Source organism: Gracilinanus agilis, chromosome 3 (genome assembly GCF_016433145.1).
Source record: "Gracilinanus agilis isolate LMUSP501 chromosome 3, AgileGrace, whole genome shotgun sequence".
Taxonomy (NCBI): Eukaryota; Metazoa; Chordata; class Mammalia; order Didelphimorphia; family Didelphidae; genus Gracilinanus; species Gracilinanus agilis.
In genome coordinates, this window is record NC_058132.1 from 150049520 (window position 1) to 150063303 (window position 13784).

Below are 13784 nucleotides of genomic sequence, written 5' to 3' on the forward strand. Positions count from 1 at the left end.
AAGCTGATTCTCAAAATTAGTAGGAAGATACTAGTTAGTTCTTTAAACTTTGTAGTGCATTTTACAAATTATTTCATTTAATCCTATTATCTCCTTTTTCCAGATGAGGAAACTTAAGCTGAGAGTGGTTGAGATTTACCTAAGATGGTGATGGGAAACTTATGACATGTGTGTCAGCACTGACACATGTAGCCATTTTCAATGACACAAGGCCGCATACAGAGAAGTATGGGGCTGCATGCTGAGGATGAAACATTTGCTGTAGTGTAGTGTAGACACGCTGTACACTGTAGATGACAATTTTACCTATATTAATTTACTTATTTTGGCTTATTAAATACAGTTATATATTACAATTATACGTTTTTGTTATTTAAACTATAAATATCATGAAATTATAGTTTTTTTCTTGAAGTGACACACCACCCGAGTTATGCTTGGTTTTTTTGGCCAATTTTGACACACCAAGCTCAAAAAGTTGTCCATCACTGACCCAAGATCACACAACCAGTAATTATCTCAGGCAGAATTTAAATTCAGATATTCCTGACTGCAGGTCTATAGCACCTTTATCCATTTCTCTATCTGGCTGCCTAGAGTACTTCCAGCTGCCTTTGATAAGTTCAAATCACCATGCCTATGTCATTTGCATTTGAAGATAAGAAATTGTGGAGTCATTTTCAGTGGTCTCTGAAAGCCCTTGGAGAATTAGAAAGGAACTAAGGGGGATAAAGAAAGACAAATGCTTCCCCAATTCAAAAAAAAAAAAGAGACAAAAGGTAAGTGAATGCAGTTTGCAAACTACAAGTCCCTTTGCTTTCCTTGCAAGATATAGGAAACACATTTTTAAAGGGATAATTATGGATAAAGGGATAATTTTTTTTGTGGGCCGCTAGGTGGTGCAGTGGATAGGCCTAAAGATTACAGGCCTAAAGTCAAAAAAAGACATCTTCCTGAGTTCAAATTTAGCTTCAGCCAATTCCTAGATATGTGACCCTGGGCAAGCCACTTCACCTTATTTGCCTCAGTTTCCTCATCTGTCAAATGAGTTGGAGAAGGAAATAATAAAGTGCTTCAGTATCTTTTCCAAGAAAACCCCAAATGGGATCATGAAGAGTAGGATATGACTGAAATGACTATCAACAACATTGAGCTTTTAGAAAAGGAGACAGTGATCACATAAAGTCAGCCTAGCTTCGTCAATAACAGACCACATCAAATTAATCTTTCTTCTTTTTTTTTTTTACAGGATTATTAGTCAAGTAGGTCAAGTGAATGCTTGTAGATAGTTAACCTAGATTTTAGAAAATGACTGAGCAAATTCCCTCTCCTACAATTCTTGTGGAAAAGAAAGAAATGTGAGCTGTGTAATAGTACAGTTAGGTGGACCTAGAGCCTAATGAATGGCCAGGTCTAAAGAGTGGTTTTTTTATAGTCTGAGTTCATTTCAAAAGGCATTTATCAGCGAATGACCCTTGAGATTTGTCCTTGGTCCTGGGCCTTTTCACACTTTTTTTTAAAGACTTGGAAAAAGAACCCAAGCAATATGCTTAACCAGCTTTGCTAATTATACACAGAGCTGGGAGAGACAGTTAACAAAACAGATGACAAAGTTAGGATAGTTTTTTTTTTCTATAGGTCTTGACCTAAGCTAGAATGTTGTGCTAAATCTAATGAGTTGGAATTTAATAGTGATAAATATAGTGTTACACTTGAGTGTAAAAAATCAACTTCACAGACAGATCAATTAACCAGTGAATCAATCAAGGAACACTTATTAAGTGCCTACTATGTACCAATCATTGAAGATTCAGTGATAAAGATGGAACAATCTTTGCCCCCCAAGGGCAAGAATATTCTTTAAGGGGAGACAACATGCACACACACACACACACACACACACACACACACACACACACAAAATTGGTGCAAAGCAATGCAATATAAAATTAGAGAGAGGTAATTGGGAAAACCAAGACAAGTGTCATACAAGAGATAACATTTGAGATGAGTTCTGAAAATAACAAGGGTAACAAGGTGGAGGTAAGGAGGGAATGTATTCCATTTTTGGAATTTTCTTCAAGAATGGAAATTCTCATGAAAAAGCATAGAAGCCAGATGTCATGTGGAAGAAAGAGCAAGAAGGTGGGTTGGTCTAGATTATGTAAAAGAAGTAATCTTTAAAGAATTGGGGAAAATAGGTTGAAATGTGAAAGAGAGACATGTCAATGATCTTAGAGGTCTTAGGAACTCCTGGAGTTTATTGAGAAGGGAAGGAAGGTAGGCAGACATCTGTTTTAGGAATATCACTTTAGAAGCTCTGTGGAGGATTGACTAGAGAATGGAGAAATTTGAGGTAGAGAGAGTAGAAGGGGCCTGAATTAGGGCAATAGTCTTGGGAATTGATAGCAGGGATGTTGTAAAGGCAGAATCAGTGTCTTTGTTGTCGTGCAGTTGTGAACAACTCTATGTGACCCAATTGGGGGTTTTCTTGGCAAAGACAAGGTCTGGCTTGCCATTTCCTTCTCCAGTTCATTTTCTCTAGGAACTGAGGCAAACAGGGTTAAGTGACTTGACCAGGATTACATAGCTAGTAAGGTTGAATTTGAACTCAGGAAGATGAATTTTCCTGATTCTAGGCTGGATATTCTATCCACTGCACCACCTGGCTGTCCCATATATATAATAAGTAAGACAGTAATTGATTGGAGAAGAGGGGTGAGCTAGAGTGATGAGTTGAGATTCTCAACTTGGATAACTAGAAGGATTGTGGTGCTCTAGAGCAGTGATGGGCAAACTTTTTAAAGAGGGGGCCAAAGGAAAGGAAATGCTCATCTGTCAGTCTGTTTCTAAGGCAACTCTTTTGAAGTTTCATTGTATTGTATCCTACTCATTGTATTTGTCATATTAGCAATAATGTCACACAGCTGGATAGAACATTTCAGGCGGCCACATCTGGCCTGCCAGCCATAGTTTGCCCATCACTCCCCTAGAGACAAATAAGGAAGATGACTAGAGAGTTGGAGGAAATGAGCTTTGTTTTGTGGCATTTTGAGATGAAATCAGCCTCCAAGTGATTTCATTTCTAGTCTCATTCGTATTTTTGTTGTTCAGTCCTTTCAGTTTTGTCCGACTTTTCCTGACCCCTTTTGGGTTTTCTTGCCAAAGATACTAGATTGGTGTATCATTTTCCAGTCCATTTTACAGATGAGGAAACTGAGGCAGAGTAAAATGACTTGCCCAGTCACACAGCTAATGAATGCCTTATTTGTATAAGTTTATGCTAATGTAAAATATGATTCTAGGGAAGTTAGGCAGCAAGAGTGCCAGGCCTGGATTTGAGAAGATCTGGGTTCAAATTTGAAATACTATGCCATCATAAGAAACAACAAATTGACTAATTTTTAAGAATCCTGGAAAGTCAGAAAAAGCTGGAAAGATCTTCATGAACTGATGCAGAGCAAAATAAGCAAAACAGAGAAGACATTGTTCACAGTAAGGGCAACATTGTACAATGATCAACTTAAAACTTGTTTACTCTCAGCAATGTAATGATCTGGGATAATCCTGAAAGACTTATGATGGGTAATACTATCTACCTCCAGAGAAAGAACTGCTAGTGTCATATGGTTGCGGACTGAAACATACTATCTTTCACATCAATCTATTTACCGTTTTATTTTGGGGATTTGGTTTGTATGAGTGTGCTCTTACAACAATGAGTGATATAGAAATGTATTTTGCATGATAATAAAAACAAATAATTTTAAAAATCCTGGAAAGAACTATGTATGAGATAATGAAGAGTGAAATTAATAGAACCAGGAGAACATTATACACAGTTACAGAAGGAATACTGAAAGAATAACCTGAGCGTTACCTCCAGAAAGGGAACAGAAAGATAAAACATGAATGACTTAATTTATATGAACATGTTGGCCTCTATGACGATATTCTATGTGATATGGAAAGGGTGGGAAGGGTTTGGGACACTTGTGAATGGAATTATGTAGCTATGAAGAAAAGTAAGATAAATATATAGGAAATTTGTGATTTCATTTGTGTAATATCTCCTTTTTCTTTATATATGGAAATTCTTGTTTTGTTTGGATTTATAAACATTTGGAATAAAAAAAATCTTGGAAAAAAAAAATCTGGCTTCAGAATCTTCCTAGCTGTGTGGTTCTGGGCAAGTCACTTGACTCCAGAGTCTAGACCCCAGAGCCCTTATCTCTCTTGTGCCTTCAAACTGATATAGACTAGAAGTAAGGGTTTTTAAGAAAGAAAAAAAGATGCCATTGTCTTGAGTCACTTGAGTGGGGAAATTCCTCAGTCCATCATTATACTGGCTTTTTTCTTCTGTTGATATTGAAATGTTGTTTATGGTTTTTATGCAAAGTAGGGAGAAAACAAGAGATTACTTTAAGGTAGACTTGATTAACTTATGCTTACGATACTTCAGTGAATCATCTTCCCTCAGGACTATTCCACCCAAGTCTAGCCAGTGAGAACTGGTGACTAATATCAAATGGTCAGTGCTCTGTCCTAGGCCATATGGAAAGGTACAAATGCAGAGTAGATTAATGGAAAAAGGCCTTTTTTTCTGGGATTTAAGCCTTGGTCCTTCTACTGACTGTGTAACCTTGGTCAAGTGAATTCTCTTCCTCAACCCTCATTAATAAAATAAGGGAATAGGGCAGCTCAGTGGATTGAGAGTCAGACCTAGAGATGGAAAGGCCTAGGTTCAAACTGGCCTCAGACACTTCCTAGCTGTATGACACTTAACCCTAATTGCTTAACCCTTACCACTTTTCACTTTGGAACCGATTCTTAGTTTAAAAAAAAAAAAAGAGGTAGTTGACTAAGTAAATCTTTATAAATCCCGAAGGATATCTACTGAAAAATCAACTTGTATTTCTGGAAGGAAGGAAGATGGAGACAAAGCCTCTGGCTCAGGAATATGCAAACATTCTCCATTAAGACTTCTGCCTGAAGTAAACTGATTAATGATATGCTGGCTTGACTGTGGTCACACATAGAGACCTTTCCCCTGATTTTGTAAGGATAACTTTTGGGCATGAATTTTCTTCCTCCCACATTTCTGTCATTTCTTTCCCTTTGGCTCTTAGGTGCCAAAAATGGGTCAGAAGAAGTCAGGAAGTTGAGACATGGAATTACCCCTCTTTCCTTAGTCCCTATGCTTTTTACCTCGGATGGGTCATTTTTTAGGTTCTTCCAGCTCTAAATCCTGTGAGTCTGTGGTTGACAGAAAAACACTACCTCTTTGGGGAAGATACCCTCGCTGCAGCCTCTTGGAGCAGGCAATCTCGGCCTCTCTTCCTCCTAACTCACCACTGTTCACTCTTTCTGAGGAATAAGTCGGTTAGGAAGCTGCATTGCTGCCATGGCATTCAAAGACACTGGCAAGGCACCTGTGAAGCCCGAAGTGGCCATTCACCAAATTCGAATCACCCTCACCAGCCTCAATGTGAAATCCCTGGAGAAGGTATGTGCTGACCTAATTAGAGGGACCAAAGAAAAGAACTTGAAAGTGAAAGGACCTGTTCGAACACCCACTAAGACCCTTTGAATCACAACTAGAAAAACTCCTTGTGGTGAAGGTTCAAAGACATGGGATCTGATCGGTTCCAGATAAGAATTCATAAATGCCTCATTGATTTACACAGCCCTTCTGAAATTGTTAAACAGATTACTTCTATCAGCATTGAACCAGGTGTAGAATTTGAAGATACCATTGCAGATGCCTATTCAGTTATCTATTTTAATAAATTGATTGCAACGATAAAAAAAAAGGAAAAGAAAAAGAAAAAAAGAAAAACACTCATAAAAACCCCCTTTGGTATAAGGAGGCAGAGATGGGTTGTGATGATGGAGGGAGAACCAATGCCATTAAGATCATGTCAGAACTTAAGTATTATCTATCAGTTTGACCAAATTTAGGGTATTGGTAGGGAGAATGCTGACACTATTACACCTGTGGTTACATTAATCTCTAAGCCAGTGATGGCAAACCTTTTAGAGACAGAGTGCCAGACCTTGCTCCCATCCTACCCTCCCAGACCAAGTGCCGTGCCCCTCCCCCATCAAGTGTTGGATGTACCCTGCTCCACCCCCCTTACCCCACACTGGGGAGGGAGGGAGCACTCCCATTGGGCTGCTGGGCAGAAGGGCAGGTGAAGTGAGGAATGTCCTCAGTAAGTGTAGAGAGGGAGAGGGGAGTGGTCCAAGCACTCCGCTCCCCTCCAGCTCTGCCACCTATGAGCTATCCATCTTACCCGCTGTGTGCTTCCATTGAGCTGCAGGGTAAAGGAATGAGGGGTGTGAAAAAATGTCATCAGATATGATAGAGAGGGGGAGGGGAGCAGCTTTGCCCGAGTCCTTCTGCCTTTCTAGTAATAAACTCTGGAGCAGTTGGTGGTGTGCCTGCCCACCGAGAGAGTTATGTGTGCCATCTTTGGCACCTGTGCCTTAGGGTTTACCATCACTACTCTAAACTCTATGACATGCAGAAGTAGTTAAAGCCAATACCAGAGCTTTCTTCATCTTTCCAAATGTGAATTTCTAAGAAGAAAAAAAGAAACAGAAAAAAACAAGTGTTGAATAAGCACTTACTATGTACCAAGTATTTTACAACTATTACTTCATCTGATCATCACAACAATCTTGGAAGGTAGCAACTATTATTATCCCATTTTAGACTCTAAATTAAATTTTTCTGATAAATTTCAGTCTTGCCACTAAAGAAACTACTTTAGATCAATTAAATTTCTATAGGAAATGAAAGGGTAACTAGGTGGCATAATGGATGGAGTGCTGGGCCTGGAGTCCAAAGGACTCATTTTCCTGAATTCAAATTTGGTCTCAGACACTTAGTAGCTATGTGACCTTGGGCAAGGCACTTTACCTTGTCTCCTTCAGTTCCTCATCTGTAAAATGAACAGGAGAAGGAAATGGCCAACCGTGATAGTATCTTTGCCAAGCAAACCCCAAATGAGGTCACAAAGAATTGAACATAGGGGCAGCTAAGTGGCTTAGTGGATTGAGAGTCAGGCCTAGAGATGGGAGGTCCTAGGTTCAAATCTGGCCTCAGATACTTCCTAGCTGTGTGACCCTGGCCAAGTCACTTAACCCCCATTCCCTAGCCCTTACCACTCTTCTGCCTGGGAACCAATACACAGTATTGATTCTAAGATGGAAAGTAAGAGTTAAAAGAAATAGAATTGAACATGATAGAAATGTCTGAACCATAATAATGACAAATAGTAGTAATCAAAATGAATATCTTTGTCTACTTCCCATTTTTGATATTAATACTTTATATAAAGAAGTTGGTTTGAAACTTTTCTTATTTTGTAATATTGACTATTTTTTCAGTGTTGAGGCAGATAAAGGTGAGTAGTAACTCTGACACAGAAAGAAATGGCAAAGCACTCCAGTATCTTTGCAAAAAATAAACAACCACCCTCAAATGGAGTCTTGATAAGTCAGATGCAACTAAAATGACTAAACAATCTTTCTGAAGTAATGGACTGATGCCTTGAATGATTGACCAAAAAGGGCTTTCATGATGAACAAGTTCCTGGTATTCTACACAAAAAGTTGATCAAAAAGGATTTCTCCACAACAAACTGTCAGTTAATAAATACTTATTAAGCACCTAATACATGCCAGACACTATGTTAAGTGCTAATAGGCTCTCACTGCTGTGGGACTAGTATGGGCCATTGAACTGTGTTTGATTTTGGACTGGTCATTATATGACATCATCAATGGTCACCTAAAGAAGAATGATGAGACCTTTTTGTTCTGATAAGGGAAGAATAATTTTGGGGGAGAACTTTTCTTCTTTGTGAATTCGGTCTGTCAAGAATGTAAAATATTCGGGGCAGACATTGAAGATATTGATGTCCCTGAATGAGCGCCTTTGGTATATTCCTTTGTACTCGCTAAAACTTGCTGGCTGCTTGGATATTGAACACAACAATAACTATTACCATAGATTGCTTTATGTTAGATTTCACTGTAATATATTGAATTAAAAAAATAAACAAGTTCCAAAAATAGATACTATCTTCAATCTTTACATATCTTCCATTTAGGCACTAGTTATGTTCTTTGGTCTAAATCAGTGGTTCCCAAACTTTTTTTGGCCTACCGCCCCCTTTCCAGAAAAAATATTACTTAGCCCTCTGCAAATTAATTTTAAAAAAATTTTAATAGCAATTAATAGGAAAGATAAATGCACCTGTGGCCATCACTGCTCTCTTGGATTGCTGCAGTACCCACCAGGGGGTGGTAGTGCCCACTTAGGTAATCACTGGTCTAAATAGTCAATGGTTTAGCTTCAATAGACAGCAGAATCTGAAATAACCTGTATCAATAATATCATTTCCTTTTTTTAAAGATCTAATTAATTTCACTTTTTTCTGATGTTGTTTGGTTTTCATTGTGTTGGGTAGCTTCCAAAACCATTTTTTTTTTAAACCCTTACCTTCTCTCTTAGAATTGATACAAGTATTGGTTCCAAGGCTGAAAAGTAGTTAAGGGCTAGGCTATTGGGGTTAACTGATTCACTCAGCATCACACTGCTAGGAAGTGTCTGAAGTCAGATTTGAACCCAGGTCCTCTGGATTCCAGGCCTGGTCTGAAACTCTTTTTGAAGAAAGTGTTTATGATATAAGGTATGCAGTTTTTGAATATTTTATAATTCTTTGGCCTCTTAAATATCATTATAAGTTCTGCAATGCATGATAAACTGAGTGTCTCATAAAATAAATGTGTCTTATTTGCCCTTTTATGGATGATGAAGTCAACTCCCTGAACCACATCAAGGGATTAGATTTATCCTTCTTGACTTAACGAGGAAGACTAGGAATCATGGAAGAAAATTTCAAAGAGATGAAGTTAGGCTATATGTAAATTTTAGGGGATACTCCTCCCTTTATTGGATCCTTTACATGACCTTCAGTAGGTCACTCAAAGGTGCCTACTAGATGTCAGGTACTTTGCTTAACTCTGGGGATACAAAGAAAGGCAAAAGGCAGTCTCTGTCCTCAAGGAGTTCACAGTCTAATATGGAGACAATATGCACAAGCAAGATATATAAAGGATAAGCTGAAGGATAGAGCAACTGCTTGGAATCAGGAAGATCTGAGCTCAAATCTGGATTCAGGCACTTAATAGCTGTGTGACCCTGTGTGAATCACTTACCTCCTATTTGCCTCTGTTCCTTATCTGTAAAATGAGAACACATTGGAGAAGGAAACCACTCTTGTATCTTAATCAAGAAAACATCATAGATAAGTGACAAAATTCCATGAGGTCACATAGAGTTAGACATGACTGGCTTAACAAACTGAATGTAATTTCAGAGGGAAGTCACTTAGATTAAGGAAATCTGGAAAATGTTTCTTTCATTAGATAAGACTTTAGCTGAAACCTAAAAAATGTAGAGGAAGTTGGAGGAGGTGGAGATGAGTAGGGAAAGAGTTCCAAGAAATGGGGGACAGTCAGTGAAAACTCCCAGAGGTGAGAGATGGAATGTAATAAGCTAGAATGATATGTACAAAGAAGGAGTTACAATTATTTTCTCTTTAAACCTTTAAAATGCTGTTTTGGGAATTGGGAGGAGAGGAAGAGGGACAAGTTAATAAATAAGTTCTATATTCTTTCCCACCCAAGTCAGTTATCTTTTTGGTAATTTAGAAGTGCTCTGCAGGATCAGGCATTTCAGAAAATATTGTCCTATTTTTCTTCTTACATGCTTTGCCCAGTACTTTAAATCTTCCTCTCTCCCCGCCAAAGAATTCATACTTAACATTTCATAAATTCTCCTAAGTATCTTTGCACCGTAGTCTGTGAATATTCTCTCAAATCAATAGTCCCTAGTGAGAGTCTAATGTCCATTCAATGAGATAATTTTTGTGTATGGGGTATTCTGGGAGTACTCACACCTCTGGTGTAAAGACTTGTTGAGCCCTTTTTAGGGCTGCTTATCTACCTTTAGTGTCTATCTGTCACCCATCTCTTACCTGTGACTGCATGCCCATTGATCACACTCTGGTAAAACCAACTTGGCAAAGGGGCTAAACCAGGTTGAGGATAACTAACAGGTCTCAAACTCATTGATGATTTAGTGGGATATCTACACCAGTCATACAAAGACTTCTCCCAATGGATAGACATATGAAAACAATTTTAATGTTCATGAAGATGGCTGAAGCAGGCATTATATAGCACTTAGAGCTTGATCAAATCAGATGCAGAAAAAGACAAGGTCATCAACTACATCTCAGATCAACCCCAGTCATCTTGATTTTTGACTTTTTTCTTGCCACTGGATTTGGATGACTAGAAGAGAGACTGTGCAATTCTGCCTCCCTTAATTCCAATTCATGCTTAAATCAAAACATCACCCTGTGATGTCATTGGTTTTCTTCAAAATGAAGGAGGAACAATTTGTATATTTTAGCTCAGTGCCTGATACATAAGAGGCACTTAATAAATGCTTAGTCCCTCACCATCCCTGTCCTTATCACTGCAGTAGAATTTGGCACCAGCTCAACACTGTAGGAACACTAATTCTCTAATAATTGAATAGTCATAGTGTCCTCAGGACACAAGTAGGTTATGTACTGTCCTATCAATGAACTACGCAGAGACAATTATATACTGTCTCCTAAAATAAAGCTGACTTCTGGGCAAAAAAAGCTTACAATGAAAAATACCATGACCCAGTTATGACCTAAACTGAGAATGGAAAGAAGTTTCCTTTGTGGAAAACTATTATAACATTATTTGAGCTTAGCCCAATTCTTTCCTTTCTACTGAACAAGTTAATAAATGTCTTTCTAAATTATTTCAGTTTTGGGTTTTGTTCTCAGCAATACCAGTCTTACCTTGACTAAAAACCACTCACATATTTTCTTTAATTATCAAAAGCATTCTGGAGGAATCCTCAGAAATCTGTCACGGAATCTTGAAATACTAATGTAGTAGGAGAATATAGTATAGAGAAGATATTTAGAATCCTGAGTTAAATAATAAACCACAAGCCCAGAGGACTAAAGATTAAACATGCCTAAACTTTTTTTTTTAGTTTTTTTTAATTACATGTAAACAAAAAATTTTTAACATTTGCTTTTTAAAATGTTGAGTTCCAAATTCTTTCCCTCCTTGCCTTCCCTCCCCTCTTATTGAGAAGGTAAACAATTTGATACAGATTATACATATTCATTTATGTAAAACATTTTCATACTAGCCATGTCACAAAAAAAAAAAATGCAGGCCAAAACCCCCTCGAAAGTGTTAGTAATAAAGAAGGTTAAAAAAATTATGCTTTAATCTTTATTCAGACTTCATCAGTTCTTTCTTTGGATTTGGACAGCATTTTTCATCATAAGTCTTTCAGTATTGTTTTGGATCATTATATTACTGAGAATAGCTAAGTCATTCACAATTGATTATCATACAATATTGCTGTTACATATTCTGGTTTTGCTCATTTCACTTTGCATCAGTTCATATAAGTCTTCTCAGATTTTTCTGAAATCATCCTGCTCTTCATTTCTTATAGCCCAATAGGATTCTATTATAATAATATACCACAACTTGTTCAGCCATTCCCCAATAAATGCTGTCCCCCACTTATTGCTAAAGTGGTAATGGAGGGCAGCTGGGTAGCTCAGTGGATCGAGAGTCAGGCCTAGACACGGGAAGTCCTGGGTTCAAATTAGGCCTCAGACACTTCCCAGCTGTGCAACCTTGGGCAAGTCACTTGACCCCCATTGCCCATCCTTACCACTCTTCCACCAAGGAGCCAATACACAGAAGTTAAGGGTTTAAAAAAAAAACAACAAAAAATAACAAAAAATAAAGAGGTAATGGATTTAAAATGCAGAAAGAAACATGTTTTTGGATGTGGTCAATGTGTGAATTTGTTTTGCTGCACTATGTGTATTTTTTGATAGGATGTTATTTTGTACGTATGTGTTTTAAGTTCAGTTGTGGAAGAGGCCATGAGAGGGAGAGATAGTAAATACTTATAAAAATAGATTAATAAAGAAAACAAATGAATCAGTGTTTTATTTCATTTTTTATTTTTTATTTTTAGGGGAGAGGACGCCTTTATTAGCAGCGCAGCGGGTCAGGGCACACTCAGTGCCCATGTGCCCGCCTGCCCTACACAGGGAGGGGCTCAGAACTTCTCGAACTGCTTCTTGGTCCCTGCTGCCTTGGTGACCTTCAGCACGTTGGACCTCAAGGTCTTGCTGAGAGGCCGGCACTTGCCCACAGTGACGATGTCTCCAAACTGGACGTCTCGGAAGCAGGGGGACAGATGCACCGACCTGTTCTTGTGGCGCTTTTCAAAGCGGTTGTACTTGCGGATGTAGTGCAGGTAGTCTCGGCGGATGACGATGGTCTTCTGCATCTTCATCTTGGTCACCACACCAGACAGGATCCTGCCGCGGATGGACACGTTCCGGGTGAAGGGGCACTTCTTGTTGATGTAGGTGCCCTCGATGGCCTCCTTGGGTGTCTTGAAGCCCAGACTGATGTTCTTGTAGTAGCGGGGCAGCTTCTCCTTGGCCGCGTCCCCCAGCAGCACCCGCTTCTTGTCCTGGAAGATGGTCGGCTGCTTCTGGTAGGCACGCTCTGTCTGGATGTCCGCCATGGCGCCGTTCCGATCGGGCTCTCGATCTCCTCACTCAGGTGGCCGGAGGAGAAAAAGCTGAATCAGTGTTTTAAAGAAAAAAAATTGAAGAATTGAAAGTAGACAAGACAAAGAAAGAAATCTATTGAGATGCAAAATAAAATGTTGAGGGGGCAGCAGAGATTGAGATTAGGTTAGAAACCAATTAGATGAGTGTTTTCTTATCTTCTTATGGCCATAAATTGAATGGGGCTGGGTGGTTTTGATTTAGTTTTGTAGTATATTGACTTTTGAATTGTCAGATCAAATGAGCTTCCCATGATCTTTCATTTACTTTCTTCTGGATGAGGACATCTAATAAAATTATTCTAATGGTTTTGGAACTACTGTGCCAAATCACTAGGTCCCTGCAAGTTTATTTGCCCCAAATTTGTGTTGGGTTGCAATGAAATGGAAACTAAACATAATGCTAAAATTATCTGTATCCAACCCTTATAGACCCCATTTGGGTTGCCATTTCCTTCTTTAGCTTTTACAGAAGAAGAAACTGAAGGAAACAGAGTTAAGTGATTTGCTCAGTGTTCCACAGATAGTAAGTATATGAGGTCAGATTTGAACCCAGGAAGATGAGTCTTGCTGATTTGGGCCTGGGGCTCTATGTACTGTGGACCCTCTTAAAAAAATTTTTTTGGGGGGACACAGCTAAGTAGTTCAGTGGATAAAGAGCCAGGCCTACAGATGGGAGGTCTTGGATTCAAATATGGCCTCAGACACTTCCAAGCTGTGGATCCTGGGCCAGTCACTTAACCCCCATTGTTCTTCTGCCTTGGATCCAATACACAGTACTGCTTCGAAGAGGAGAAAAAATGGTTTTTATTTTGGCCTTTAGTATGATCACCCTGGAACATAAGTTAACATGGCCCTTCTCCTTCCCTGTGGGGTGAATGCTTGGACCTCTAATGTCCACAATGGGATCTTCACAATCTCTCTACTTCAGGGAAGACTGCAAGTCTGGAAGTCCTTGAAGAAAACCATTTAGATCTTGGGAGAAGGGAAAGAGAAAGACCACTTATAGGCTACCAAGCCCTTCTTAGTTAAATACCACCCAGGC

General features: G+C 38.9%; 1 protein-coding gene and 1 pseudogene across 1 annotated transcript; one reads left to right on the top strand and one right to left on the bottom strand.

Moving 5' to 3' along the window:
• The first annotated feature begins 5404 nt into the window (after positions 1–5404).
• LOC123241291 lies at positions 5405–7939 on the top strand (annotated as a pseudogene).
• Positions 7940–12217: 4278 nt separating this feature from the next.
• Positions 12218–12694, bottom strand: LOC123238899 (40S ribosomal protein S11-like). The gene has a single exon (XM_044666149.1). The coding sequence runs from the start codon at positions 12692–12694 to the stop codon at positions 12218–12220; it is 477 nt and encodes a 158-aa protein (XP_044522084.1).
• Positions 12695–13784: the final 1090 nt, after the last annotated feature.